Genomic DNA, 25,921 nt, shown 5'->3' on the forward strand with positions numbered 1-25,921 from the left:
ATCCAACTGGCGGGATATCGAAAGCCACGTCGTGGGTGTTACATGCCCACCAGCTTCCGCCTGGTTCGTCCCCGAACCACACCGTACTGGGAGAGGTCTGCTCTGATACCATTTTGTAACATCCCAGACTGCTTTTAGGATTGCCGACTAACCCCACAAACCAACACGAGTCTTTTCAGCGTGTTTTGTCCTCACTCGCACGCTTACCGGGAAACTTCCCGGAAGGTCACCCATCCTAAGACTACTCCAAGTCAAGCACGCTTAACTGTGGAGTTCTTATGGAATGAGCTACCGAAAAGAAGATGCATCTTGTTGATATGGGTAGTACCTAACAATTCTTATAAGCCTTCCTTCAACCACGTAGTCCCATACCTACACGGCCTCCGGATCCCTCTCATTCCGATGTGATTCGTTTCCTCTTATTAACGTGGGGTCATCCTTACGCATAGTTTCCGTTCCAACTGGCGGGAACCTTTCGTATCCAACTGGCGGGATATCGAAAGCCACGTCGTGGGAATCGGTGATAGAGGATCCCAACTTCATGTTTGACGCGTTGAAGAAAGAAACCATCAAAGACCTAGAGGAAACAACAAATGTTATGGTGAGGGCCGGGTTTGAGAACAATTTTTTCGATGTGTACAACAGTAGTCGTAAGTAATACTAAGAGTGCGTATATGATATTCGGGTTACCGAAGCCCAACATTGAGAATGTTCACAATATGCCATGGAAGGATCTTGATGACGAGATTGAAAAATGGATAAGAGCTTCCAATTAGAGTATTACTTTTCCCACCCTATGCCTTTCCTAGTGCGCCCTATTTTTTTCCAAAATTGCCCTCGGGGCATTCTGGATTATGTTATCCGGACACAAACGGAATTTATAATCCGGAATGTACCAGTGCACAGAACTGAAACAGATTTGCATGTTATTGTGGTTTTTATCATTTTTTTCAATAAATCATTATATATGTTTGTATAAAAGACAATTAATTTAAATATTATATCAAAAAATGATTATATATATATCATTATACCAAAAAAGAGTTGAATTTATATCATTACACATTTCAACTAATGATATACATTTCAACTAAACTAATGATATATATCTAATCTATGGCGCTGAAAGATCAATGGGACTATCATCCACTTCATCCTTCACAACAGGAGCAGGACCAGCACCAACCCTCTCATCGGGATCAAGATTTTCAACAACGTACAATTCTTCATCATCTTCTATGACCTCTACACCCGCCGCCCGACTTAGTTCATTATAATCTGCCATCCGGCTGACATATCTATCAGGCCAGGTGTCTGCATCCTCTCGATGGTATTGTCTCCATAGAGCACAAGTGGGAGGAATCGGACAACCATCCTTCAATTTCAATGCCATAAAATGGTTGTCATTCACATATGCAAGACATATCAACGGATCGATAGTTGGAGGCGGCGGTGGACCACATAGAGGGAAAAAGGTTTCTGATTTCCCAATGGACAACACAACAACCGTTTGGCTGAATTTCTGTGCGATGAGGAACCCCATATCCGGCATTGTCATCCATTTATTCGGTGGTGCATTGCCAGTACCGGAGTAGGATAGAGCGTCCAAGACCTCTTTATACCTCCTATCATCATTAATCATCCTCCGATAGCGGCCATTTTCTACACCGATAAGCTCTTTGTAAAGGTTGTACCGGACTAATACGTGATCATCAACAGTCAAGTTACGTAGGACCGCAACTGCTCGGAACCCACAATGACCATCACCGGGTACATCCGTAACCTTTTGAATAAAGCCATGCATCCAAATTGGGATTTGGTCTTTGTTTGGTATGTGGACCTCAACGGGTGTTGGCTTCTTGAGATTTTTTGGAATTGGCTTAGGAGGAGTAGGAGACATGTTGCTTTTCCGTGCTCTCTTTCTACTTGTCCCTGTTGACCGTGTCTGTGAACCCTGTGTTTCTTGCTCTTGGGAGTCAACAATCTCCCATAGGGAAGGGGACTGCCTTGTCGATCGAATGTTTTGCTTATCTTTCTTTGGAGCTCCTTTGGTGGTGACCTTATTTGGCGGTGGACGCATAGAGGTGGTTTTCGGTAAAACAAATTGCCGGAATTGTTCTTTCAAATGCACTTTCATGTTGTAATCGGCGTCCTTGAACCGCGCCTACAATGTGTAACAAAACAGTCAGAAGAAAACCAGTCAGAAACATGCCATTCTGTTACTACTGGTGTCTTCCGGATTATACATTCCGAAATAGACAAGGTAATCTGGATTGTATAATCCGGAACTTCCCGATACACCCTTTGCATGAGCCTTAAATGCACTTGCATGGGGCGTAAATGCTACTTATCCGGATTACATAATCCGGAATACATCTGTTATGTCCGGATTATGTAATCCAGATTACACCAGTACAGAATACAGAAACAGAAATCCTGGGCAAAACATAAACTAACACAGTGTTGGGAAAAAATACCTGGAGAATATCCCATTCTGGCAATAGAGAGATGTCTTCTTTTTGAAGCTTCGGGTCAACCTCGTACTTGAACACCAACCTCTTCCAGTGGGTGTGAATTTCTTCCAAACGAATAGCAGTGCCGTTCTTGATCTTCAAAGCTAGCATACACGCACACGGTAATCCGTAAGTGATCAAACTCAAACAACCACATCTTGATTTATTTGTACCAATTTCAAGTGCTTTATTGTACTCCACTACGAGATGATGCAAAGCTTCCCTTGAAATGTTCCGGATCAACCTAGAGCACAACACCTTGTCTTTGAACCGATGTTCAAGCATGATAATGCTCGTCTGAAACGAAGCATGTATTGCGGTATGTTGTAGCTCTAGCATGGCATGAACGGATTTCCAGTTTGTGCTCAAATCACCCATACTACTACTCAGATACTTTTTCAACCGAGCGTGTGCAGATTCAGCTCTGTTTGTTGTAGTATTCCCCATACTTTTTCCCGCTCATTTCGAATACAGGGCGTGCGGAATATCTTCCCTGGAATATAGCTGTTATGTCCGGATTATGTTATCCGGATTGTATTTCAACTGACCAACCCCAAGTTTCGCAAGTCCTCACGAGACAAGGTGATTTTCAAACGGTCTGGATTATACATTCCGAATAAAGTCCGGAATATATAATCCGGATGAAGGGTATTTTGGTAAAAAAAAATAGGGCGCGCGAGAAGGCCATAGGGTGGGAAAAGTAATACTCTTCCAATTATTCTCAACCACTGCTGATATCTGTCATGGAGATTTGCAGGGGACCCACCATTCAGCATTTGAATAATTACGATTAAGATTGTTACATGTGATACATATCTATTATTATTATTAGTTGAAAGACGAGCACTCACGTGCCCATCTTCTCGCTATTTTTATTGCGCAAATTTTATAAATTATAAACTGTGTTTTTATGTTGCTTTTGATTAAAAGTAGAAAATATAGATGTTTGTTACTTTCAAATTAAAAAAAAATTCCAACAAACCATGTTTATCAATTTCAATGACATCAACAGTATAGCAAATATAATATAATTATTATCTTTTTAAAAACACCAACAATAAGTATTATTCCAGAAAGTTTTTTTTTTCTTTTACCCATCGAGGAGGGGTGATTTTAGGTCATTACTCATCGTGGAAGGATGGTTTTAGGTAATTTTTTTGACATTGAATCATCCCTCTGCATCTTTTTAACTTCCCCTTTCTTTTGATATAAATAAGTGATTTCCACATATATATCAAGTTATTTCTTTTCTGTTAGTGCGACGTTGTGTTGTTCGTCGTCTTAGGCGGCGTTGTTTTATTTCGCTTCTTTTTGCGGTGTTTGTTTGGTTCATATTGAATGATCAGCTCAGGTCAATCACATATTCAATCAATTCTTACAAGAAACCACTGAAATTTCGAGGCACAAAATTTATGGGAAATTGTCATTTCCTCCTCAGAATGTCAATTTTTACCGAGGAACTGATGTCCTCGAAAAATAGTTGATTGCAAATCCATTTCCAAGGAATTTTATGAGGAAATGTTGTTTCCAAAGAAACATGTCCTCAGAATAAGGATTTGACAGCTAAGCGCATACTGGCGCATCTGTGATGGCTGACACGAAAGTGTCTAACGTTTCTAAGGATCAATGTCTTAAGAATAAAGATTTGACAGTTGAATGGAGACTGACACGTGACTAGCGTTTTCGAGGAACTTTGTCATTGGAATGTGTTTTATTTAAAAATAAATAAATCTAAAATTCTTTTAACTGTGCCAAAATTTTTGAATTTCAATTTTTTTTTAAAAGGGCTAATTTTCTTTTTGAAATTTGAAAATTTGAAAATGTTAAATCAATATTAATTACAAAATGATTCAAAGATAATTTTTCATAAAATATATAGTATGAGTAATTATTAATAGAAAGAAAATGAAATTGATGTGAAAGATTGAAGAATAATCAAAGAAATGAAATAAATAAAATATTAGTAAATGATTGTTGAATGAGAAACTAAGTAGAAAATTTGATGATGGTGAACTATAATGAAAGAAATAAACATTGGTAGATATGATGTTAAATAATAAATGAAATCGACAAAGATCAATTCGTGAGGATAGAAATTTATTTTAAAAGATCTGTTAGGGTTTGCGATCTAGGGTTTTATTACTGCTCCGGCGCGGTGCTGATTTCTTCGATGGCCACCACTACGGTTTGTTCACTTTGAGAATACGCAATCGCGCTAATGTCTAACAGTGTTACGAAGATTGGGTCACATAATTCTCATAATTAGAAATTATTCTGGTGTTCTTCCATCAATATCTTTTTGCTAGGGTTCACCTATTATTCGGGGGGAAACGTTGTCAATTCAAATCACAAAGGATGCCTGTCTTCGGGGTTTGGAAGCTTTCAGAACTAATCTTCAGGGAAAGCTGATGTTAAACAAGGGAGATAAACCGTACTCGTCCAAGGAACTGTTTACCAAGCTTCAGACAACATGAACGTCTCTGCTCCATAGAGTTTGCGCTCTATTGACAGAGGATTTTATGAATTTACCTTTGCTACACAAGAAGACTTGCGTAAGTTTTGGGCTGCAGGAATTGTCACTTTGAAGACAGAAGTGCTTCGTTTATTTGAGTGGTTGAAGGATTTCAATATTAATACGCAGAGATAGACACATGCTCAGGTTTGGATCCGATTTTGGAAGCTGCCACAAGAATATTGAATGGAAAGGATGTTATATGAGATAGCAGGTGAGGTTGGTACTCTGTTGCTCATTGATCATGTTACCAAGAACCGCCTGTTTGGATACTATGCGAGGGTTTTGATAGATTTGGACCTCTCTAAAGACTTATTTTATGAAGTGATGGTGGAAAGGGAGGGATTTGCTTTTCCACTTTCTATTGAATATGAAAACTTGCCAGAGTTCTCCACACACTGCAAAAGTATCGGCCATAATGTGAACTCTTGTCGTTGGTTGCATCCGAGGAAAATGAACAAGCAAGCGGACAAGGTTGATAATGGAAAGAAGCCAATTTATTCACAAAGAGAGCAAACTGAATGGAAACCAAAGGACAACGCCGATGGCGTTGGTTCTTCTGCTGCGTTTGAAGCACCGAAAGAGGCACAACCAAAGGCACCTATGATTGTCGAAACACAACATGAAGATGAGGTAACTATTTTAGGCAAGGTCCTGCAGTCCCAAGCTCAAGAGGTTCCGGTTCAATCCATGGGAACACAGTCAGCCACTGAAAATGTCTCACCCCACGAAGTACATGAGATTAGTGTTGAACACATTCAGGAAGAACAACAGTCACGTAAGTACAAAGATATTATTCCCGCAGTTTGGAAGCCCCCAACCGTCGGTTGGGTAAAGGTAAATACGGATGGTTCTGTTGTCAACTCTTTAGCAGCCTACAGTGGTATTTTCCGTGATCATAGAGGCACGTTCATGGGCTGTTTCGCAAGCAATTTGGGCACTACTTCAGTTTTGGAGGCCGAGCTGCTTGCTGTAATTATTGCCTTGGAAAATGCGACTCAGTCTAATTGGCATAACATTTGGGTGGAAAGTGATTTTTCGACAGCGGTTCTTGCTTTCAAGAATATTGATTTGATCCCTTTCTGTCTTCGAAATTGTTGGCACAACTGTAGATTGGGTATTACTGCTATTTGCTCTCATATTTATCGTGAAGGAAATTGTTGTGCTGATCGATTTGTTGCGCTTGGACGTGACATATCTGGCTTAGCTTTGTTTGACAGATTACTGCCTACCTTGTCTTTTGATTTCTCTAGGGATAGAAATGGACTGCCTAATTACCGCTTTCCCTAGGTTTTCTGTTGTTTTTTATTTTTCCTTTTTGTTTCGAGGGTTTAGGCCTAGTCCCTCCTCTTGTATATATATTTTCCCTTTTTAATAATATATATGGAGTAGAAGGCACAAGATAAACGTTCCAGTGGGGTGCCAACCTAGTTGGGATGTCTCTGGACTCTTTGATGTCTCACCTACTTCTTGCCTTATCCAAAAAAAAAAAAAGAAGTAATTGTTGATGATTTTATTATTGAAGAAGAAGATAAGAGTTTGAAGAAGAAGAAGAAGAAGGAGGAGGAGGAGGAATGAAAGTTTTTTCTGAATGAACATTCCGTGAAACTTCTTCCATGGAATCCAATATTTCGAAAAAAAATTAATCCCTCAATAATGTACATTCCGAGGAACTTTTGTCCTTGTTACTACGTAGTTCCAAAAGTTGAGAAAGAACTTATTTTCCCGCACAAAATTTTGCACATTCCGACAAAATATGTCCTCGGAAAAACCATTAATTAATTATATTATATAATAATTAAGTTTTTTTTCTTCTAATTTTTCTGTTTTTTATAAAACATTTGAAAAGAATAAATATTGTAAAATTCAATTTTTAATAAAAATTTGGTATTTAATAAAAAAAATTAAAATCAACACATATTAGTGAATTTTAAATGAAAATTTTAAATATACAATAAAAATAAAATTAGCATAGAAATAAAACTAAATATAAATAATTATCCATCGTGATAAAATGAAAAGTATCCATATGCAAATATTGAAGGAATATGGATTCCGGGAAACACTGACTGTAATTCAATGTGTATGAGTTAAGGCTTTGTTTGGATGCAAAAAAGGAAAGAAATTAAAAGGAAAGAATGTTTAAGGAATTAAAGTGAGTGGAATGAGAGAGGAAAGTAAGATGATTATTTGGTTGTTTGGTATAAGTGATAGTGAAAAGAAAGTGAAAGGAAAGAATGATGTGTTTTTTTATTGAATGTCAATAAATACCCTTATATATAATATATATGAATGATGTAAGCAAGGACAAATTAGGAGGAGCCAAAAAAATTGAAGCTGTCGTCCCCCTTATATATAATCTATAGGAAAGAATGAATTCTTTTTATTAGAAAAAAATAGAACGAAAAAAAAGGAGGAAAACAAATATTTTTTATTCATTTTACACAAGTTGTTAAAATGTGCACACATTTGGTAAAACAAAAGGAAATATGCCTCAAAAGCAAGGGCTGTATTATCATTTCACGGAATTTAGTATTCCTCCCCAGTCTTTCCGCGCATTCAAGGTTGGAAAGTTTTTAGATGTGGGTCCCAACATAAAACTTTATTTCCCTACCTTATTGCTGGCAATCCAAACAATGGAAAACAGAATATTCTTCAATCTTTCTCTCCTTCCTCTTTCTTTCCTTATAGTTTCTCTGAAACCAAACATAGCCTTAATGGTGATTTGACTGTGGGCTGCATGAGTGTTGACCTACATGTTGCTATGAAAAAGGGAATATCTTCCTTGGAATGCTACTTGAAAACGTGTGCTCTTGCCACATGTCACTGCTATTGCATGCATGGCGATGAAAGAGTTCCTCATACTTTCCTCGAAAATTGACATAAAAAATCTGGGGTGTCTTGATATTCCTGACACTGCTATAACTAGGAAAATGTTCATCGGAAAAACATATTTTTAGCGAGGAACAACTTCCTTGAAAAGTTTTGTAGGAATTCCATGAATTTCTTGTAGTGAATGATTTGGACGTCAACGTTGCAGATCCGAAAACATACGTGTTCTTGTTGCGGTGTTCGTTTGGTTCATATTGAAATATCAGCTTCAATCAATCACATATTCAATCAATGATTTATACATTAATGTTGCAGAGCCGAAAACATATGTATAAAAAAAATGAAGGGTGACAAAAATTGTAAAAACCATAATATTGCAAATACAATAATTTAGATTAAGGATAAAATTAGAAGAAGAAAAGCTATACCATAACTAAGTATTCAACTACTTCGCTACAGTGTGTTTAGATGAGAATTTTTTTGAGGTAATGTAATGTTGATGAAATTCAAACACTTTGAGATGAATTCCACTGTTTGGATGATAATTTGAAGATTTTTCTTAATGATGGAAATTTATGAAGCATTTTGTTTAAGTTAAATTTAGAGCATTTCAAATGACACATAAAAATTAAGAATTTCAAATTTCTTCATTATTATAATTTTACAAATTTTGGATTTTGGTCCTCTAATTTTCCAAATTTTTGAAATTGATCTCAATAAATTTTCCAAAAATTGCAAATTGACCCTCAAAATTTTCAAAAATTATAATTTGACCCCTTTTTCAATTTTAAAATTGACCCCTCAAGTTTTTTTGAAATTTGCAAATTGACCCCTATTTTCAATTTTGGCCAAAAAAAATAACCCCTCAAGTTTGGCGTGTGAGTCACACAACTATATCATGTGGTGGGGTATCCATCATTTGATTATGAAAATCCAAATATGGATGATCGTTGTTGCTTCTCACCTAACTTAGTATCTCACCGACGCTAACGCCGCAACATCTTTACCGTGAGTTTATAAAAGTTGCCCAAAAATATTGAGAATGAAATTTTTTATTACTCCATCCAAACAAATTAAAGTATTGAGAAATGAAAGTAATTTAATAGAATAATTTAAATTGTCTAAAATTCTAAATTATTTAAAAAATATCAATTAACTCATCCAAACACACTTTTAATATATAAGTATAGACTACTTTTTTTGTCTTAAGTGTAAATAAAATAAATTAAAATAGTATTTCGTTTCATTATTAACTATTAAAAATAATATTTATTAAAAATACATGAAAGTTTGTACGGTTTACATAATTATGAAATATAGACCATAGTGAACAAGTGGAGAGAATTGATTGAAACGTTATCTCAATTCTCATGAAAATATCTACATTATTAGAGGTGGTGGGGTTATTATAAACAGCTTTCGTCCTTTCCTCGAAATTTCAGCTGAAAGTGTGATAACTTCTCACACACGAAGTAAAAAATGGTTGGTCTCACTCTCACTCCATCTTTGAAATTAATCATTACACACTTGACACAACATGGTGCATATTCTAATCCAAACTTGGAGATGGATGATGTTGCCAAAGGTGTGGAGATTTGTGGGCTTTGCTTCATCTGTTGTTGGACTTGTTTGTTATGCTCTAAGCTCTTCCTTCAGTTATCTCTTTGGAGAACGGAATTTCTTGAAAATATTTCTCTACAGTGCTTTCAGTTTCATCATCTGCTTGGTGATTTTATTTGCAAATAAATTGCAACATTCTAGAAGTCTCCGATTTAAAGCTCATATGGCATTTTTGGTATTGACACTCACTTCAGTCTATTCATTTTTCTTTGATAAAGTCATGAATGGGAAACCAGATGCATATAGTCTAATTTCATGTGCTGCCTTTGCTATCATGTCACTTAGTTTGTCAAGGCAAACTCAGTGCGGATTTGAAGTGGATCTGCTTTATTTTTTCCTGGGATGTCTAATTGTTCAACTCATGAAGATTAAATTACAGTTATTCGTTCTTGGGGCAGGTTTCAGCTATTCCATTATTATTATCCGTTCTTCATTATCTTCAATAGATGCCAGAGGCGATAACGAGTACCTTCAACCCCAAGATGGAAACTCGGTGGTTCTTTATATAGATTCTCTACAAGTTGCGAGCACTGATGTTGTTAGTGCTCACAATAGCATCGATTCACCACAAGTGGGGATTAGCACTGACGTTGGTAGGATGATGGAAAAACTCAGGACTTGTATAAAGGCGCTTGAGAGAGAGAATTCAAACCTCATTCAAATGCTTTTGGAACATGTAAAACACTCTAAATTGATGGTGACCGACCCTAACCTAATGATGGATGCACTGAAGCTAGAAACCGTCAATGACCTTAAGGAAACAGCAAAGGTCATGATGATGGCTGGGTGTGAGAAGGATTTTTCCGATGTGTATAACAGTTGTCGGAAGGAATGCTTGGACATGTGCCTAATGCATAGATTATTTGGCTTACGAAAGCTCAAAATTGAGGAAGTTCACAATATGTCATGGAAGGATCTTGAAGACGAGATTGAAAGATGGATTATAACTTTCAATGTCGCTCTCAAGATACTTTTCCCTGGCGAGCGAAGACTTTGTGACCGCGTCTTCTTCGGATTCTCATCCGCAGCTGATTTCTCCTTCATGGAGATTTGTAGGGAATCCACCATTGAACTTCTAAATTTTGTTGATTATGTGTCTAGTGGAAGCCACTCCCCAGAGCGTTTGTTTAAAATCCTCGAGGTGTTTGAAACATTGTGTTACCTAATTCCAGAATTTGAATCCTTATTTGGGTACAGTTTATCTCTAAGGAATGAAGCAATTACGATATCGAAAAAATTAAGGAAAGCAATCAGAGGCATTTTCATAGAGTTGGAGCATTTGATCGGCTTAGATCTGATGAAGGTGACAAAATTTGATGGAGGTCTTCACCCGATTACCCAACGTCTGATAAACTACCTACATGTAGTTTGTCGATCCCGGATAACATTAGAGCAAGTGTTTGACGATTCCTCACTTTCTGAGAAGATGGGTAGGATTATGGACATATTGGTAAGTAGTTTGGAAGCAAAGTCTAAATGCTACGAGGACCCTTCTTTAGGTTGTATTTTCTTGATGAATAACAACACGTATATAGTTGAGATGACCAAAGATAATGAGCTAGGAACCCTTTTGGGGGATGATTGGTTCCGAAAACACACTCTGAAAGTTTGGGATTACCATAGACAATATCAAAAAACGGAGGGAACGATCGCCTCCACTCAAATGCAAGATTATTTGCAGTCAAAAAATTATGGTGTGGTAGGAACAAATGTGAATACAGGAAATGTGCAAGAAATAGAAGCGTCGTCACTCTCGCAACCAGGAGAAAGGTATCAAAACTTTATAATTTAAAAACAGTTCAAATTAGTTTTTTTAGGGAAGTTCAAATTAGTTTTTTAGTTAGTAAGTGCAAAATTATTATTTACTTTGACTGTTTTATAACGTGTTATTTTTGTCCAATCTCACAAATATTAAAAATGGTAAAGTATCCTTCCTTAAAAAAAAAAAAAAAAAAGTGAGATGTTCTAATAGCATGTATAGGTTATTAGCTACTCCGATTGAACAAGAAATAAAAAAGATTGTTATTAAGATGAAAAGGTTCTACAAACATTCTCTCTCATAAATGCATGTAATGTTTGAAAAGTATGATTTAACAAATTAATTATTGTTGAAAGGGTTAACAATGTAGTTTGTTGCTCGTTTGTCTTCCATTTATGTGTAGTTTTTTATATTAGTTCTATCAGTACAAACATGGTGTATCTCATACTGAAGTGCCACAAATAAGTGGATACATAAAGATTATTGTTGAAATGTATTAATGTAAACGGTATCAATGAAATCCATTTAGTAATTTTTCAGAGTTATTAGGTTGAAGCGAACAAGTGATTAAGAGGAGTCCGGATCTGCTCCATTTATAAATTTGTCCAGTTACCCGGTTCTTTTCTTAGATACGTGACACGTGGCAATTACAAGCTCAATGGCTTGGATTAAAACTGAAAAACAGTATTGTTTAATTGAAAAAATAGAGGATTACTTGAGAACACCACCGTCTCGCCGCCTTCCAAATTCCCCAATTCGTGAACAGAGCAATTCTTTTCAACTGGAAACTGAAATCGTATTACTAATTAAACAGAAAGGATTGTGATTCCGGCAACATGTATCCCCTTTCACCTTCAAATTTCACATCGGTGCCTCTTAATTCCTTCAATTTACCTTTTCCGTGATTTATCCCAAATGTTAGGTACCGATTTCGTTTTCCTCAAAAACTTCACAACCGAGTAACAAGAATCATGCCTGATATGATATAAATGAAATTAAAATTCAAGCTGGTTTTATTATTAATGTAGGAGAAAAAAAAAACAGAATCAGAACCAACATTGAAATGGAGAGTGCTTTTATTATGAAGGCAGAAAAAAAAAAGGCAGACGACAACGAGAGAGAGAGAGAGAGAGAGAGAGAGAGGGGATTGCAGAGGAGCACGGTGGAGCACATATCTAACTTTTTAATCAGAACCATTAAACTATTTGTTGTCAAGTGTCACGTATCTGGGAAAAGAACCGGGTAACTGGACAGATTTACAAATGGAGCAGATCCGGACTCGATTAAGAGATATTAACATTAATAAAAAGTAATGTGTACACGTGGAATCCATGTGGAAGTCACTTATGATGGGCAGATGAAGTTTTCATTAGCGGTACAATTTGAAGAAAGAGTAAATTAAATATTACATTCAAACTGAAAATGATATTCATTTGGAATGAATTTCTTTTTTGCTCAACTACACTCATCATAAAAATGGTGGATAATACACAAATATAAGATCATATGTAGAGTTCAATAATATGAAAAAGTTTAAATCTAGTCAACATTTAAGGCTGTCGATGATATATAAGATTTGCTTTTTAATTAGTTTTGGTCCTAGATCGTGCAAACCTACAAGATATTATCATGATCTCTTTACAATATATTTCTTGCACACTGACCTAATGATTGTGTCTTCATATCAATTGACAATAGGAGAAAGGGATTGGAGGCAGAGATATTAACAATTGTGATCTATCCTACGCAGCAGTTTGGGAACACATACAACCCGAAAGACGGGTTTTCCTGGAAACAACATGACAAGAAAGCGATGCCTGGGTTCAAATACCTGAGGTATGTATGGTCCATTAAGGAATTAATTTTGTTAGCAAATGTGACTTCCATTGAAGGAAAAGAGATAGACGTATTATAAAAGGTGTATTGTATTTAGGGGAAATTGCGCTCACTTCCCTTAGGGTTTCATTGAATATGGAATACTGACAATGTTAGTCAAACTTAAGGAAAAAAAAAAACCCAAGTTTTGTGATTGATAGAAATATTAGCCGTGCATTTCTCAGTGATATTGTTAGTTGTTACTATATATATATATATATATATATATATATATACACACACATACATGTGGTGATTCTCAACAATTAATGAGTATCACTAAAAATTCTCAACAAACTAATGTTGTGATGATTCTTATTTGCTACTCCTTTCATGAAAATTTGAAACTTTTGTTTGTTTCAGGAGTTACTATGAATGTGCAGAAAATTCTATGCATCAACACGTTACTTGTCGAGCCAAGAAGAAAGTACAACAACTTTGTGACAATCCAAACGTGTTTGAAGTAAGATACAGTGGTGAACATTCCTGCAACATGTCCTTAACAATGCCATCATTATTTGTACCGGCACGACAACCAGTGAATATCTCAGAGGATATGGTTGAACATCAAGGATCAACTTCGTATTCTCTGTGGCTTTCATCAAGCACACCAGGTGAGGAAACATATTGAATAACCTAGTAAATAATACATACGAGTAGCTTATAACTCTTTTCACGAAATTTATTATATTATAAATTTGGTTTAAATATGTTTTTATTACCTACAAATGTAGGAGTTTTTTTTATATTATCTTTCCCTCAAAAATTAAAAAAATATAGGAGTTTTTTTCCAAAATGATATCTTTGAACTTAAATAAATACACAAATTTACATTTATTATATTATAAATATAGCGATATTAATTGCAGTATGCAAGCTGTGGTTCGAGCCGGATTCCTCACTTTTTTTTCTTCAAAGAAGCCAAAATCACAATATATTAAAACCATATCAAACATATGACGTGCTTGATAGGAATCGGGAAAAAAAGTATCAAGATACAAAAAAAAAAAAAAAAACGACCAAACTTTACCAACACATAGTAGCATAACCAATACAAACCGACTAAACTTTACCAATACATAGTAGCATAACCAATACAGAGTGACATATTATACCATAAAAAATGATACTTGTTTTGGCAGAGAGGAATACAACGCACCATTGAGAGGAGTTGAGATATGGGTCGAGGGTAGAGAATCTAAAGTGGTGGTTGGAAAAATGTTTAAACATTTTAGTGAATGATATGGTGTAGTGATTTATGGAGGGAATGTAGGTTTCCAACATTGGAATACCTAACAAATAAGTGTTAGAGGCATTGTTATCAAAAACCCGACTTAAGTCTCAAAATCCTGGTTTTTGCGACTTTGCGTAGCTTCAACGACTCAAATCCATAGCAAAGTCCCAAAAACAGGCAAAATCCTATCAAAATCGCACAAAATCGCACAAAATCGTGAAATCCATTCAAAATCGCAGGATTTTGATGGATTTTGAAGGATTTTGTTCATTTTTTTTTTATAAGGGTCAATTTTTGAACTGGTTCTTAAATTGACCTGATCTGAATCCATGACCCGTTCTATAAATACCCGAAAGGCCAAAAAATTTCATTCCTTCACTTCTCCCACATTTATGTATATGTATTTTGTGGACTTTGAACTTTAGACATTTATGACCATATGCAATTTATAACATATATTTAACATTATTTTTGTTTTGGTAGAATCCTCGATTTTGATTGCGATTTTACGAGTCCCGACTTTGCTATCCTACATTGATTCTACAAAAGTCCTTGAGTAAAATCCTTCGATTTTGATTGCGATTTTACGAGTCCCGATTTTGCTACTCCCTTTCGACTTGAAGTAAAGTCCCGATTTTGATAACCTTGGTTAGAGGAGTTGAAAAACTACTTTGTGGGATTTTTAACCTTCCATACAAAACAATTAAGTACTACACACATCAATATTCATGGAGGGTTGGCAAGGAATTAAGGTGTATGATATGGGTGTTAGCATGGTTCTCTTATGTAGTGAGGTTGTGGGGTGGATGAAAGAAGCTAAAAATGCAATGAAGGAATGGTGGGAAATGATGTTTAAAGGGATCAAACACTGGTCGCTGCAGCTGGTGGCAAACAATCAAATGGTATGGATCCAACTAAGGGGTATCCCTTTACATGTTTTGTTTGGGGAAGTTATTGACTTTGATGAGGAGATATTGGGGAGCAAGGTTTGATGTGGCTAAATCATTGATTTCCACAATTATGGGAGTTGCGTTAAAGATTTGGGTGGTGGAAGATTCAAAGGATGGGTTGGCTTGTGGGGACGATAAAAGCTCGGGAGGTGATGAGGTCTCTTTTGCAGTTTTCATCGGGTTTAAGAGGGTGTTGAAGGTGGTTGAAGGCATCTTTGACAAGGATGTTGATATTGTCTTTGGTGAGGAAGATGATAGTGACAGGTCATATATTTTTGTACGGTCCCATCAATCGAGGTTTTGTCATGGCGCAGAGTCAACAATTGATGAAAGGATTATCGAAGGAAATGGTGTTTGAAAGTGAAAAGGTGTCCTAAGCGGTGTGAATCAGTTTGCTCTAACAAAGGAAAGGAAGGGTGTGGATAGTGTTATACTGAATGATCACTCTAGCTGTAGTAGCGATAGTAGAAAACATGTGGTGGAGGCATAGGGTGATTCTAGGAGGTTTGATTTAGAGGTAGTGTTACCAAGTTGTCTTCTGACACAAACTTTGGGGTTGAGGTTTATTATGGAAGATACATATGTTTGAGCTCTTGAATGCCATCTTATGGTAGCAGAAGGATCAAACCAAAGAGAGATGGGTGCAACTCACATTTTTTGCAAAAGAATATCAGATTTTCGTTGGCTATGGTGGATTAGCCAATTGTGAAAGTTGGTTGAGCTAGGCGACGTCAATGTGTTAAATAAAGGTCGAAGTGAGAGAGTGGTAGTTTATCAATGGTGTGTCAACTTTCAATGTGAGAGGGTTAGGGCAGGGTGAATTTGAAAAAGATAAAGGAGTTGGTGTGCAATCAAAAGGTGAAATTTCTCATAATTCAAGAAACAAAATTAGAATCAATTATGGATAGGATGTGTTAAAATATGTTGGAAAATGAAGATTATGAATGGCCTTTCCACCCTTAGGAAGGTAACAATGGAGGGATGTTATCCTTGTGGAGTAAGTCCAACTCACAACTTATTTATTATTTCGTCAATGAAGGCTTTTTTTGGGTGTGTTTGAGGTGGGGGTATTAAAGAAGAGTTGTTTTGTCATTAATGTCTACTCAAAATGTGACTTGACGGCAAAAAGGAAGTTACATGAAAATATTTTGGTTGTGAGGCATTGGTTGGGACATGGATCATGGTATTTTGTTGGTAACTTTAATGCGGTGTGTGTGAGGGAAGATTGGATGGTATAAGGAATAATGATTTGTATAAGGAATAATGATTTTGCTATATCATTCACATGGTATATTGGTACAATATATAGAAACATATTTGATGTCCTAATAATTGCTTCCTGTAGTTATTGTTTGACTTTCTCTAATCAATTACAATATGATATTTTTTCTTGATCACAGAATAACTCTCATCTTAAATGCTTAATCCTAGAATATCTCTTAATTTAAAAGTCTTGGTCATGTAACCTTAACATATGGGTATGAATGAGGAGAGATCTTTGGGACAAGTGTTGAAGTTGAACCTTTTTAGTAGCTTCTTATGAGATCTGGATGTGAGGGATATGAATTCTTTTGGCTAAAATTTACTTGGTATCACCCAATTAGGCTAGCTATGAGTCATATTGATATTGTTCTTATTTTAGAGGATTGGGTTTAAAATTGGGGTATTGTTGCCCTTAGGGTATTACAGGGAGATGTATCAGATCATTTACCATTGGTCCTTAAGGTTGGTGATCGGGATTTGGTTCTAAAACCTTTTTGATTTAACAATATTCAGATTGTTAATCGAAAGGTCAAAAAGGTAGAAGAGGAAGCTTGGCTGAGTCAAAGAGTTAGTGGTTAGATGGTTGTTGTTTTGAAATCTAAAATGAAGGCTTTAAAATGTGATCTTAAACGGTGGCATAGAGTTGAGTATAGGGATATGGAAGCGAGATTAGTAAAGTTAGTGGTGGATATTACGTAGTTAGATGTGAGGGGGGAAGCCAGAGTGCTAAGTAACCTTGAGGTAGAGGATAGGAAAATAATGTTTTAAGATTTATGGAAACTTCTAAAATGCAAATATTCGATCTTGTGTCAAAGAGCTAGATCATTTTGGCTTAGAAAGTGGATGAAATTCAAAATATTTTGCATAGATGTGTCAAAGCAATAGCAAATAACAATTCTATAAAGGCACTTAAACCAGAGGGCGAACGGGTGCAAGAGCCTAGTGAGGTGAGAAGGGCGGTGGTGGAGTATTTTAGGAGGCATGTTTTAAATGATCGTTTGGAGAGACCAAAATTGGAGTGAGTACCTTTTTCCACACTTGTACATGATGAAAATATAGTTATGTTTTTGTTGGAGAAGATTGAAGTAATCTTGATGTAAAGTGATAGTAATAAAAGTCCAGGCCCGGATGAGTTTAATTTTGCTTTTTTTTTTCATGGATTTTTGGAAATGTTTGAAACATGAGGTGCGAACTTTGTTTGATCGGTTCCTTGGAAATGCACAGTTACCAAAGAATGTCTTTTCCTATCTTGTGACCTTGATCCCAAAGGTGAAGTCCCCTTTCTCATTGTAGCATTTCCGCTCAATTTCACGTTTTGAAGTTTGTACAAATTACTCTCCAAGGTTTTGGAGGATAGGTTATCAAGTGTCATGAACTCTATTATTTAAAAGTCTCAATCATATTTTTTAGAAGGGCACCACTTAAATTGGTGGTTTTGGGGTGATGATAATTAATGAAGTGGCAGATTTGGCGAAAATAGTGTAACGTGGATGTTTGATTCTTAATGTGTATTTTGAATAAGCATATTATTATGTGGATCGAGGGTTCTTGAAATATATGACGAGGATGGTTGGTGTGTTAGATAAGTTGGTGGGTTGGATAAAGACATGTGTGTTTGTGGTGAATATGTCCATTCTAGTTAATAGGTGTCCGACTAAGGAAATTAATCTTCATAGGGGTCTAAACGAGCGGATCCCTTGGTGCCTATTTTATTTCCTCATAGTAGCTGAAGGACTTAGTATGTTGATGTGAAATGCAATAGAGCGAAATTTGTTTAAAGGTTTCGAGATTAGTAAGCGCGGTATGGTTATCTCTCATCTTCAATATTTTGATGATATGCTTTGTATTGTGGAAGTAACAATGAAATATCTATGGACCTTGAAGGCTTTGTTTAGAGGTTTTTAGAGGGTGTCTAGGTTTAAGGACAGCTTCTAAAAAAGTTGTTTGATAAGTGTCAATGTCCCAACGTTTATATAGATGACGTTTGATTTCATGAATTGTAGTGACGGGTTTATCCTATTTAAGTATTTTAGGTTACCATTTGGAGATAATGCATGAAAATTTTCAACTTAGGAACCTTTGCTAGACCAATTGAGGAGTAGATTAAATCTTGGGGTAAAAAAACATGTGAGCCTTGGAGGTCAGATTATGCTTCTTAATAAGTTGTTCAACTCAATACCAATTTTTTATATCTCTTTTTTTAAGTTGTCGGCTAAGGTGTTAAAGATGATTGTTCAAATCCAAAGAGATTTCTTTGGGGAGGAGTGAGGGGTGGTAATAAAATTTGTTGGGTTATTTGGAGGAGGGTTTTTCAAACAAAGAGTAACCGAGGTTTAGGAGTTAAAGATATTAAAGTGGTGAACTTGAGTCTTATGACTAAGTTGAGATGGCGGCTTATTCAATAAGATAATTTTCTTTCGAAATGTGTGTTAAAAAAAATTACGAGTCATGTATTTGTGTCTTGGTGGAACGGGGGTGTTAGTTGACCATGTTATGCATCTAGGTGGTGGAAAGAAGTGATGGCTCTTGAAGAGGTGATAGGTTCAAATTGGTTTAATAACGATGTATTGAGAAGGGTTGGCAATGGTGGATTGACCACCTTTTGTAAGGATAAGTGGATGGATACGCCTCTTTATGTTATCTTCCCACACCTTTATTCTATCTCGAACCAAAAGGAGGCAAAAATGGGTGATATTTGGGAGAGGTGTGAGGTGGGGAGGTGTATAGGCTAACGTGGAAGAGACACCCGTTTATTTGAAAGTGAAACTTAATAGAGAAATTTTAGGAGTGATTACGAGCCTTTAGAAGGTCGGAGGTGAAGGATAAATGGGAATTGTGGATGAAATAGGGAGTATCCTTTTTAGTGAGGTCGTCCGACAAACTTCTAAAGAAAGCGTTATTTGGTAGTGGTTTGAGTGTTTAGGAGGAAGGAGTCATCTGTTATCTATGGAAGAGTTTTTCACCACAAAAGTTGGTGGCTTTTTCTGGAAAACTACTTCTCAATCATATCCAAATACTTGCGAATCAGACACTTCCAAATGATATTGGTAGAGATCCTTCAACGAATTGTGTTTTGTGGAGGAGGGGAGGAATCGTTGGCTCATCTTTTTATTCATTGCAAAGAGGCCATCGATAAAACAAATCAAAAGACTAATGGCCTAAACGATATCCTAGTGTTGAATTAGCTTGATTTTGATTTTGTAACTCTCCTAATTGTCTGTGCTTTTAGATTGTTAGTCCAAAGAGGCAAAGATTAAGAAGGTGCGTAAGGCCAAGGGTATTTGGAATTTTGGGTGATTTAGCATACGTAAATTTGGGTGATTTGGAGGGCGAGAAACAACCGTATTTTCAACAACCTTACTATGAGATCAATTATATGGTAGAGGAAATAAAAGTGTTGTCTTAGAATTGGAGCTTAAGTAGATTACAAAATTTTCTATTTTCTATCTTATGAATAGAGTTGCAATCTAAAAGAGTGTCTAAAGAGATAATTGATGCCAGTTTTTTCGGTTGGGGTGTGTGGTGGTCCAAGTTGTTGGATCAACATACGAATCACTTATACACGAAATTTAACGATAGTAGTAATGGTATAAAGCTAACAATAAAAGGGGTAATACGGGAAAATAGAATTTCAGTGCAAGGTAAAAAGGTAATAGTAAGTTGAATTCAGTTCATTTCGTGGGTTTCATAAATTCTCTTTTTTTGTATTTCCCTATGTGTGTGTGTGTGTATATAGAGGATGCATACTGTGAGAATGACGGATATCACTTGGGTGACATAGAGTTGGGTGACATTGGTGACATGTGACATTGTGATTAACCAATGTGAAGGTGAGAAAAACATAAGAAGGGGGTTGAATTATGTTAGCTTTTTCTTCGTTTTCTCCTAAGCTGAAAACACTAGTCAGAAGCAAAGTGAAAACTGCTTCTGAAGTGATGTTCAGGACTAAAATGCAGCGGATAAAAATAGAGAGAGAGAGAGAGAGAGAGAGAGAGAGAGAGAGAGAGAGAGAGAGAGAAGGAAGAAAGCTTCTTAGTATATTGCTAACATGGTCAGAAGCAACATAGCTCTTCTTCAATATTTGTAGTCCAGAGACTAGGGTTTGAAACCTTGAGTACATTTCCTCAATAGTTTCATCATCCTTCATCTTGAACAACTCATACTGATGAACAAGCATAAGAGCCTTTGCTTCTCTGACTTTCTTGCTGCCTTCATAGTTTGCATAAAGACAAGCAAACATTGCCTTAGCAGTGGATTTGTCACTCATCTTCATATACTCTGCTTTAGGTATAACAGTGACAAGTGCTCCTTTGATAATATGATGCTTCTTGTAAATCTTCTTCTGAGCAGGAGTATGTTTCTTTCTATCGACAACAACTCCTTTTTCATCAAGGACTAAGTCACCAACACTATCTTCAAGTATGTCCCATAGTTCTTCATCTAAACCCATGACATAGCTGTAGAAGTTGGTTTTCCACCAAGAAAATTCTTCAGGATCTCCATTGAATTTTGGAACTTTTCCAGAGTTAGACTTCTTGTTGTCACCATAATCATATTGAACAACAGTATGATTGTGACCAGATCCAGAACTGGAGGAATCACCAGACATGTTTTTCTCAAATCTTTTTCTGTTACACTATTAAGTGTTAAGACAACAGACCAAGGCTCTAGATACCAATTGAAGGTGAGAAAAACAAAAGAAGGGGGGGTTGAATTGTGTTAGCTTTTTCTTTGTTTTCTCCTAAGCTGAAAACACTGGTCAGAAGCAAAGTGAGAACTGCTTCTGAAGTGATGTTCAGGACTAAAATGCAGCGGATAAAAACAGAGAGAGAGAAGGAAGAAAGACACAAAGCAATTATACAGGTTCCTTCCACAAACCGGAAGTAGTTCTGTCCCCCTTGCACTTCCAAGGAGAGTTCACTATAATGTAATATCTGATTACAACTGCTCACTGCTAAACTTAGCAAGAGACTTCTAATTGCTCAAGCACAAATACAAGAGACTTCCTATGCTCCTGAACACAATCAAGAGACTTCTAATGCTCAAGCACAACTGCAAGAGACTTCTAATCAAACAGAATTACAAAGAAAAATGTTTGAGGTTGAACACTTGATATACAATCAGTGGTGTTCACAATACAAATCAGATACAGACTTTTAAGACTTTAGAATTTCTAAGATATGAACTTTGAAACAGAAATTCTAAGTGAACTTTGAAAGCAGAACAATTTTAGCAGAGTTTTGGCACTTGTAAATTGTTGTTGAGTCTGATTATGTTGTGTACTGAATCTCTAAGTCTTCACTCCTTTATATAGAGGTATGAAAGAGACATTGTGAATTGCCAGCACATCAAAAAGAGTCGTTTGAAGCTTTGATTAATCACCAATGATATTTTGCCTGATATGGTAGTTGTCCTATGAAGGATCAATTTCAAATCCATTCCCCTTGTGAAGGAACATCGTTGCAGGCAGAGCTGTTTTTCTTGTCTTGTAGCAGAGATCCAAACAGAGTAGTGGAGGTAGTGGTTGTACACTTCGTACAATTGTACTTTTGTCAATGCTTTTTGAAGATAAGCATCCAATGCCTTCAAATCCTCTCAAAATGACCGTTGTTTTACACTTCCAATCTTCTGCAATGCTTAGACGAGTTAAAATCCATTGAACAACCCTTGAAGCTTTAAGTCATGCTTCTCCTAATGAACTTCAGCTTCTGGTGATCTTCAGCTTCTGATGAGATGCTTCTGATGAACTTGCTTCTGATGACGTCATCACTTCAGGAGCACTTTGTCTTTAGGAGCGCCTTGTCTTCAGGAGCACCTTGTCTTCAGAAGCACTTCTCTTCAGACGCTTTAAGCTTCCTTTTTGTTGATTTCTTAGCTCTCTTTTGTTCATCTAGAACCTCTTTAAGATGTCAAATTTTGTCTATGGTCCTATACACTTGAACAAATATTTGCTTGTCCAATTGACAATTTTTAATACCGTGTTATCATCGAAAATCTCAAAGGTTTATTATTAAACACATTTTGTTCCAACACAATGTCTCCAATGTCACCCAACTCTATGTCACCCAAGTGCTATCCGAGAATGACTATCTTATATGGGAATGATGAGAATGATCATCAACCATTAGATCAAAAATAAATGGTTGAGATTAAAAAGTCACATATACACCTCAATTTATTATATCAATTCTCATTAACACATTTCCATTTTCATCTTCTTCTCCCCACAATCAGGATATCTGCAACCATCTCTCTTTCCAACTGTTACCATTCAATCTCCGGTGAAAATTGATTCTTCTTTCTTCTTCTCCACATATATATATATATATATATATATATATATATATATATATATATATATATATATATATATATATATATATATATGTTGTACGTTACCCCCTCATGATTTGGGGGTAATTTATTAACCAATCAAATTGAGTAGTGTGTACTCTATTAACTAAATAAAAAATGTAACGATTTTTTACATAGAATTTTTGTTATTTGCATTTTTGCCCAAATTCAATTACAGTAGAAACTCTTTAATTTAATACTCTGTAAATTAATAAACTCTCTAAAATAATAAATTTGTCCGGTCCCGACTTGGGCCAATGTAAAAAATTAAAAAACTCGATAAAATAATAAGATAATAATTTTTTGGGAGACCCCTTTATAATTTTCGGTCCCAAGAAAATCATAAATTAATAATTCATAGAAACTGAAAAAAATATATTAAGAATACATTGAACACATTTGTTCCTCTTGTTTACATTTACTGTACTTCAAAAGTCATTATTGATTTCCAATGCATATGAACACAGTAGTTACTAATTTACGTTGAGTCCTAAGGTTCGTTGCAACGTAATTCTAAGAGGCATAGACTAATTTGCCTTTTTGTTTGGTATGTACAGTATAATTACTTAAAAACTCTTTAAATTAATAATTATTAATTTATCGATAAATTAATAACTCTCTAAATTAATAAATTTCTTCGGTCCTGCCATTATTAATTTATAGAGTTTTAACTGTAATATGCTTTTATCTTTCCAATCAAAAAATTTAATGAGATATTTTATTTCCACATTTCAATTATTAAGACAAATTTTATTTCCATTACAAATTTTCAATAAAAAGAAATGGAGTATTTATAATTTTTTATATACATGTGTCACTCCCTTGTTAATTTTATTTTACCCTATTTTTTATTTTCTAAAATTTATTTTCTATTTAGTATAAAAATATCACCAAATTTTCTTTGGATCCAAATTTTTAAATAATGTTTAATTAGTTATCACTACTTATCTTTTAGCATCATAATTGAGTTTAAATTTTTAATTCAATAAGTTCAATTTTTTTTAAATGTTATTTTTGTTTTTGTTTTTTTGTTTTGAAAAAGTCAAACTAGACCATCAAAATTGAAATCGGAGAGAATCGAACATGAAATTTTGCGAAAAGCATACTTTAAGGCCCCACGCCAGCACCTATTTTAATATTTTTTTAATTTATTATGCACATGTGCTACAACAATTTATAATTAAAATAGTTATTTTTATGTCGTAAATAGCTCAACAAATGACATCAAAATTATTATTATAAACTCTGAGTACGAATATCATTACTTCTATGTTTGCATCCATTAATTAAATGTGCTAAAATATCAATATATTTTATCTATCTGCAAAAGTTAACCTACCCACTTTACGCCCATGGCGGGTTTTATCTATGCATATAAACTTATATTTTTTTGTCATCCTTAATAATTGCTACATCACTAAAAAATGTAAAAGTCTAATTTTTTATGCATTAATCGGATACCGTTACGTGCAACAATAGAGACTAATCCATCGAACGGAGTAGGACCACAGTGATTGACAAAACTCTTCAAGATATTTAACAGTGTTGCATTTCTAGGTTTTATATCGAACCTAATAACTCATAACCTCTAAGGTAAATTATCCCCAAATCATGAGGGGGTAACGGAGGCTTCACCTTAAAAAAATGGTATGAATTTAAATATGCAAGTTTTCAATTTTTATCATTAAATATATGTGAGTTTTGTTGCTAGACTTTTAAAAAGATAAAATATCAACTGACTTAAGTGTGCCACTAATCTTAAGTAGTAGTCAACAAGTGTGCCACTAATCTTAAGTAGTAGTCAACAAAATTTGATAACTTTTTTATTGGACAATATTTTTAATTTAGTGCATTTTCAATGATATTTTTTAAGAAAAGAATATTTAGTTTCATACATTACTACTAAGTGGTTTTCTTAATATATTGATTATGAAACACATCATTAATAAAATTAACAACACTTGTAAAACATCGTATAAGTAAACCAGTTGTTTGCATTCAACCTTGTAATATGAGTGTGACACTAGTTGAATTCTACAGGAAAATCCATAAACTCTCTGCCATGGGCCAAGTTATCTGCTCCGGCGGATGGTGGGCTTCTTCCTATGATGAGCAACAACATTTTTGGCTATCTTGTTTCTGCTATAAGATCACAGCAGATCAAGGTTGTTAATGGAGACGGAACATTTTCAGCACAATTTAAGGGGACAATGGAACTGTTAGAGAGCATATTAGCATCAAAGTCTGAAGAATATGCCGACCCTTCTTTGCGTCAATTTTTCTTGATGAATAATTGGAAATATTTACAAGTGAAAAATAGACCAGATGATATGGATGCAATTTTTGGTGATGATTGGTTACAAAATATCAAAGCAAAAGTCCAACAAAACATTGAACTCTATCAAAGAAACTCATGGGATAAGGTGTTAGAATTTTTGAAGTTGGATATCAATGATTCCATGGAAGTTAATTTTGTAGTAGATTTGATGAAAGAAAAGATTAGTTTGTTTAACAAGCACTTTACAGAGACATGCAGAGTTCAGTGCACATGGTCTGTTCATGATAAGAGTCTCAGGAAAGAAATAATTGAATCTATCAAAAACACATTGCTGCCAGCGTATGGAATCTTCATTGGGAGGTTGCAAGATTTTCTTAAAAACGATGCTTATGAGTATATTGAGTATGGAATGTTTGACATTCATGACATACTTGATAATTTGTTTCTTGGAAACAAGAAATACAAATGAATTGTTTGGTTTGTGATCACAAATTTATGTATGTGTCCATTTTGTTTCTGCGTTGTTTGTTTGGGTTGTGTTTTGTTTTGTACTGATGTTTTGCCAATAAAAGAACAATAGTGTTATTTAGTATTGACATAAGCACTTGTCAGACAGTTTGAGAAAGATCATGGAAACATTGATCCACCACTTCCATGAAACAAATTATTAAGGACTCCTTGAAAATTTTCATTTTTTTCAATGTTAAGTTCATGCTATCCCCTTTAATATA

General features: G+C 35.3%; 2 protein-coding genes across 2 annotated transcripts; one reads left to right on the forward strand and one right to left on the reverse strand.

The window, feature by feature from the left end:
* Positions 1-1,114: 1,114 nt before the first annotated feature.
* On the reverse strand, positions 1,115-2,960 carry LOC146923421 (uncharacterized). The gene is made up of 2 exons (XM_085711723.1): positions 2,478-2,960; positions 1,115-2,164 (listed from the first exon to the last, which is right to left on the reverse strand). The coding sequence occupies exons 1-2, from the start codon at positions 2,958-2,960 to the stop codon at positions 1,115-1,117; spliced, it is 1,533 nt and encodes a 510-aa protein (XP_085567849.1).
* Positions 2,961-9,297: 6,337 nt separating this feature from the next.
* On the forward strand, positions 9,298-25,875 carry LOC146923422 (uncharacterized). The gene is made up of 4 exons (XM_085708572.1): positions 9,298-11,247; positions 12,935-13,072; positions 13,475-13,725; positions 24,953-25,875. The coding sequence occupies exons 1-4, from the start codon at positions 9,395-9,397 to the stop codon at positions 25,657-25,659; spliced, it is 2,949 nt and encodes a 982-aa protein (XP_085564698.1). The 5' UTR covers positions 9,298-9,394; the 3' UTR covers positions 25,660-25,875.
* Positions 25,876-25,921: the final 46 nt, after the last annotated feature.

The sequence above is a fragment of the Medicago sativa genome, chromosome 5, assembly GCF_051527215.1.
Source record: "Medicago sativa cultivar Bolivia chromosome 5, Bolivia_mono, whole genome shotgun sequence".
Classification (NCBI taxonomy): domain Eukaryota; kingdom Viridiplantae; phylum Streptophyta; class Magnoliopsida; order Fabales; family Fabaceae; genus Medicago; species Medicago sativa.

Excerpts from the sequence above, each read along its gene's own strand:
- LOC146923422 (XM_085708572.1), top strand. The coding sequence starts at position 9,395 with ATGGTGCATATTCTAATCCAAACTTGGAGATGGATGATGTTGCCAAAG. Across the intron at positions 11,248-12,934 it reads CTCTCGCAACCAGGAGAAAG|GAGAAAGGGATTGGAGGCAG; the intron begins GTATCAAAACTT and ends AATTGACAATAG. Across the intron at positions 13,726-24,952 it reads GCTTTCATCAAGCACACCAG|GAAAATCCATAAACTCTCTG; the intron begins GTGAGGAAACAT and ends TGAATTCTACAG.
- LOC146923421 (XM_085711723.1), bottom strand. The coding sequence starts at position 2,960 with ATGGGGAATACTACAACAAACAGAGCTGAATCTGCACACGCTCGGTTG. Across the intron at positions 2,165-2,477 it reads CAGAATGGGATATTCTCCAG|GCGCGGTTCAAGGACGCCGA; the intron begins GTATTTTTTCCC and ends TACACATTGTAG.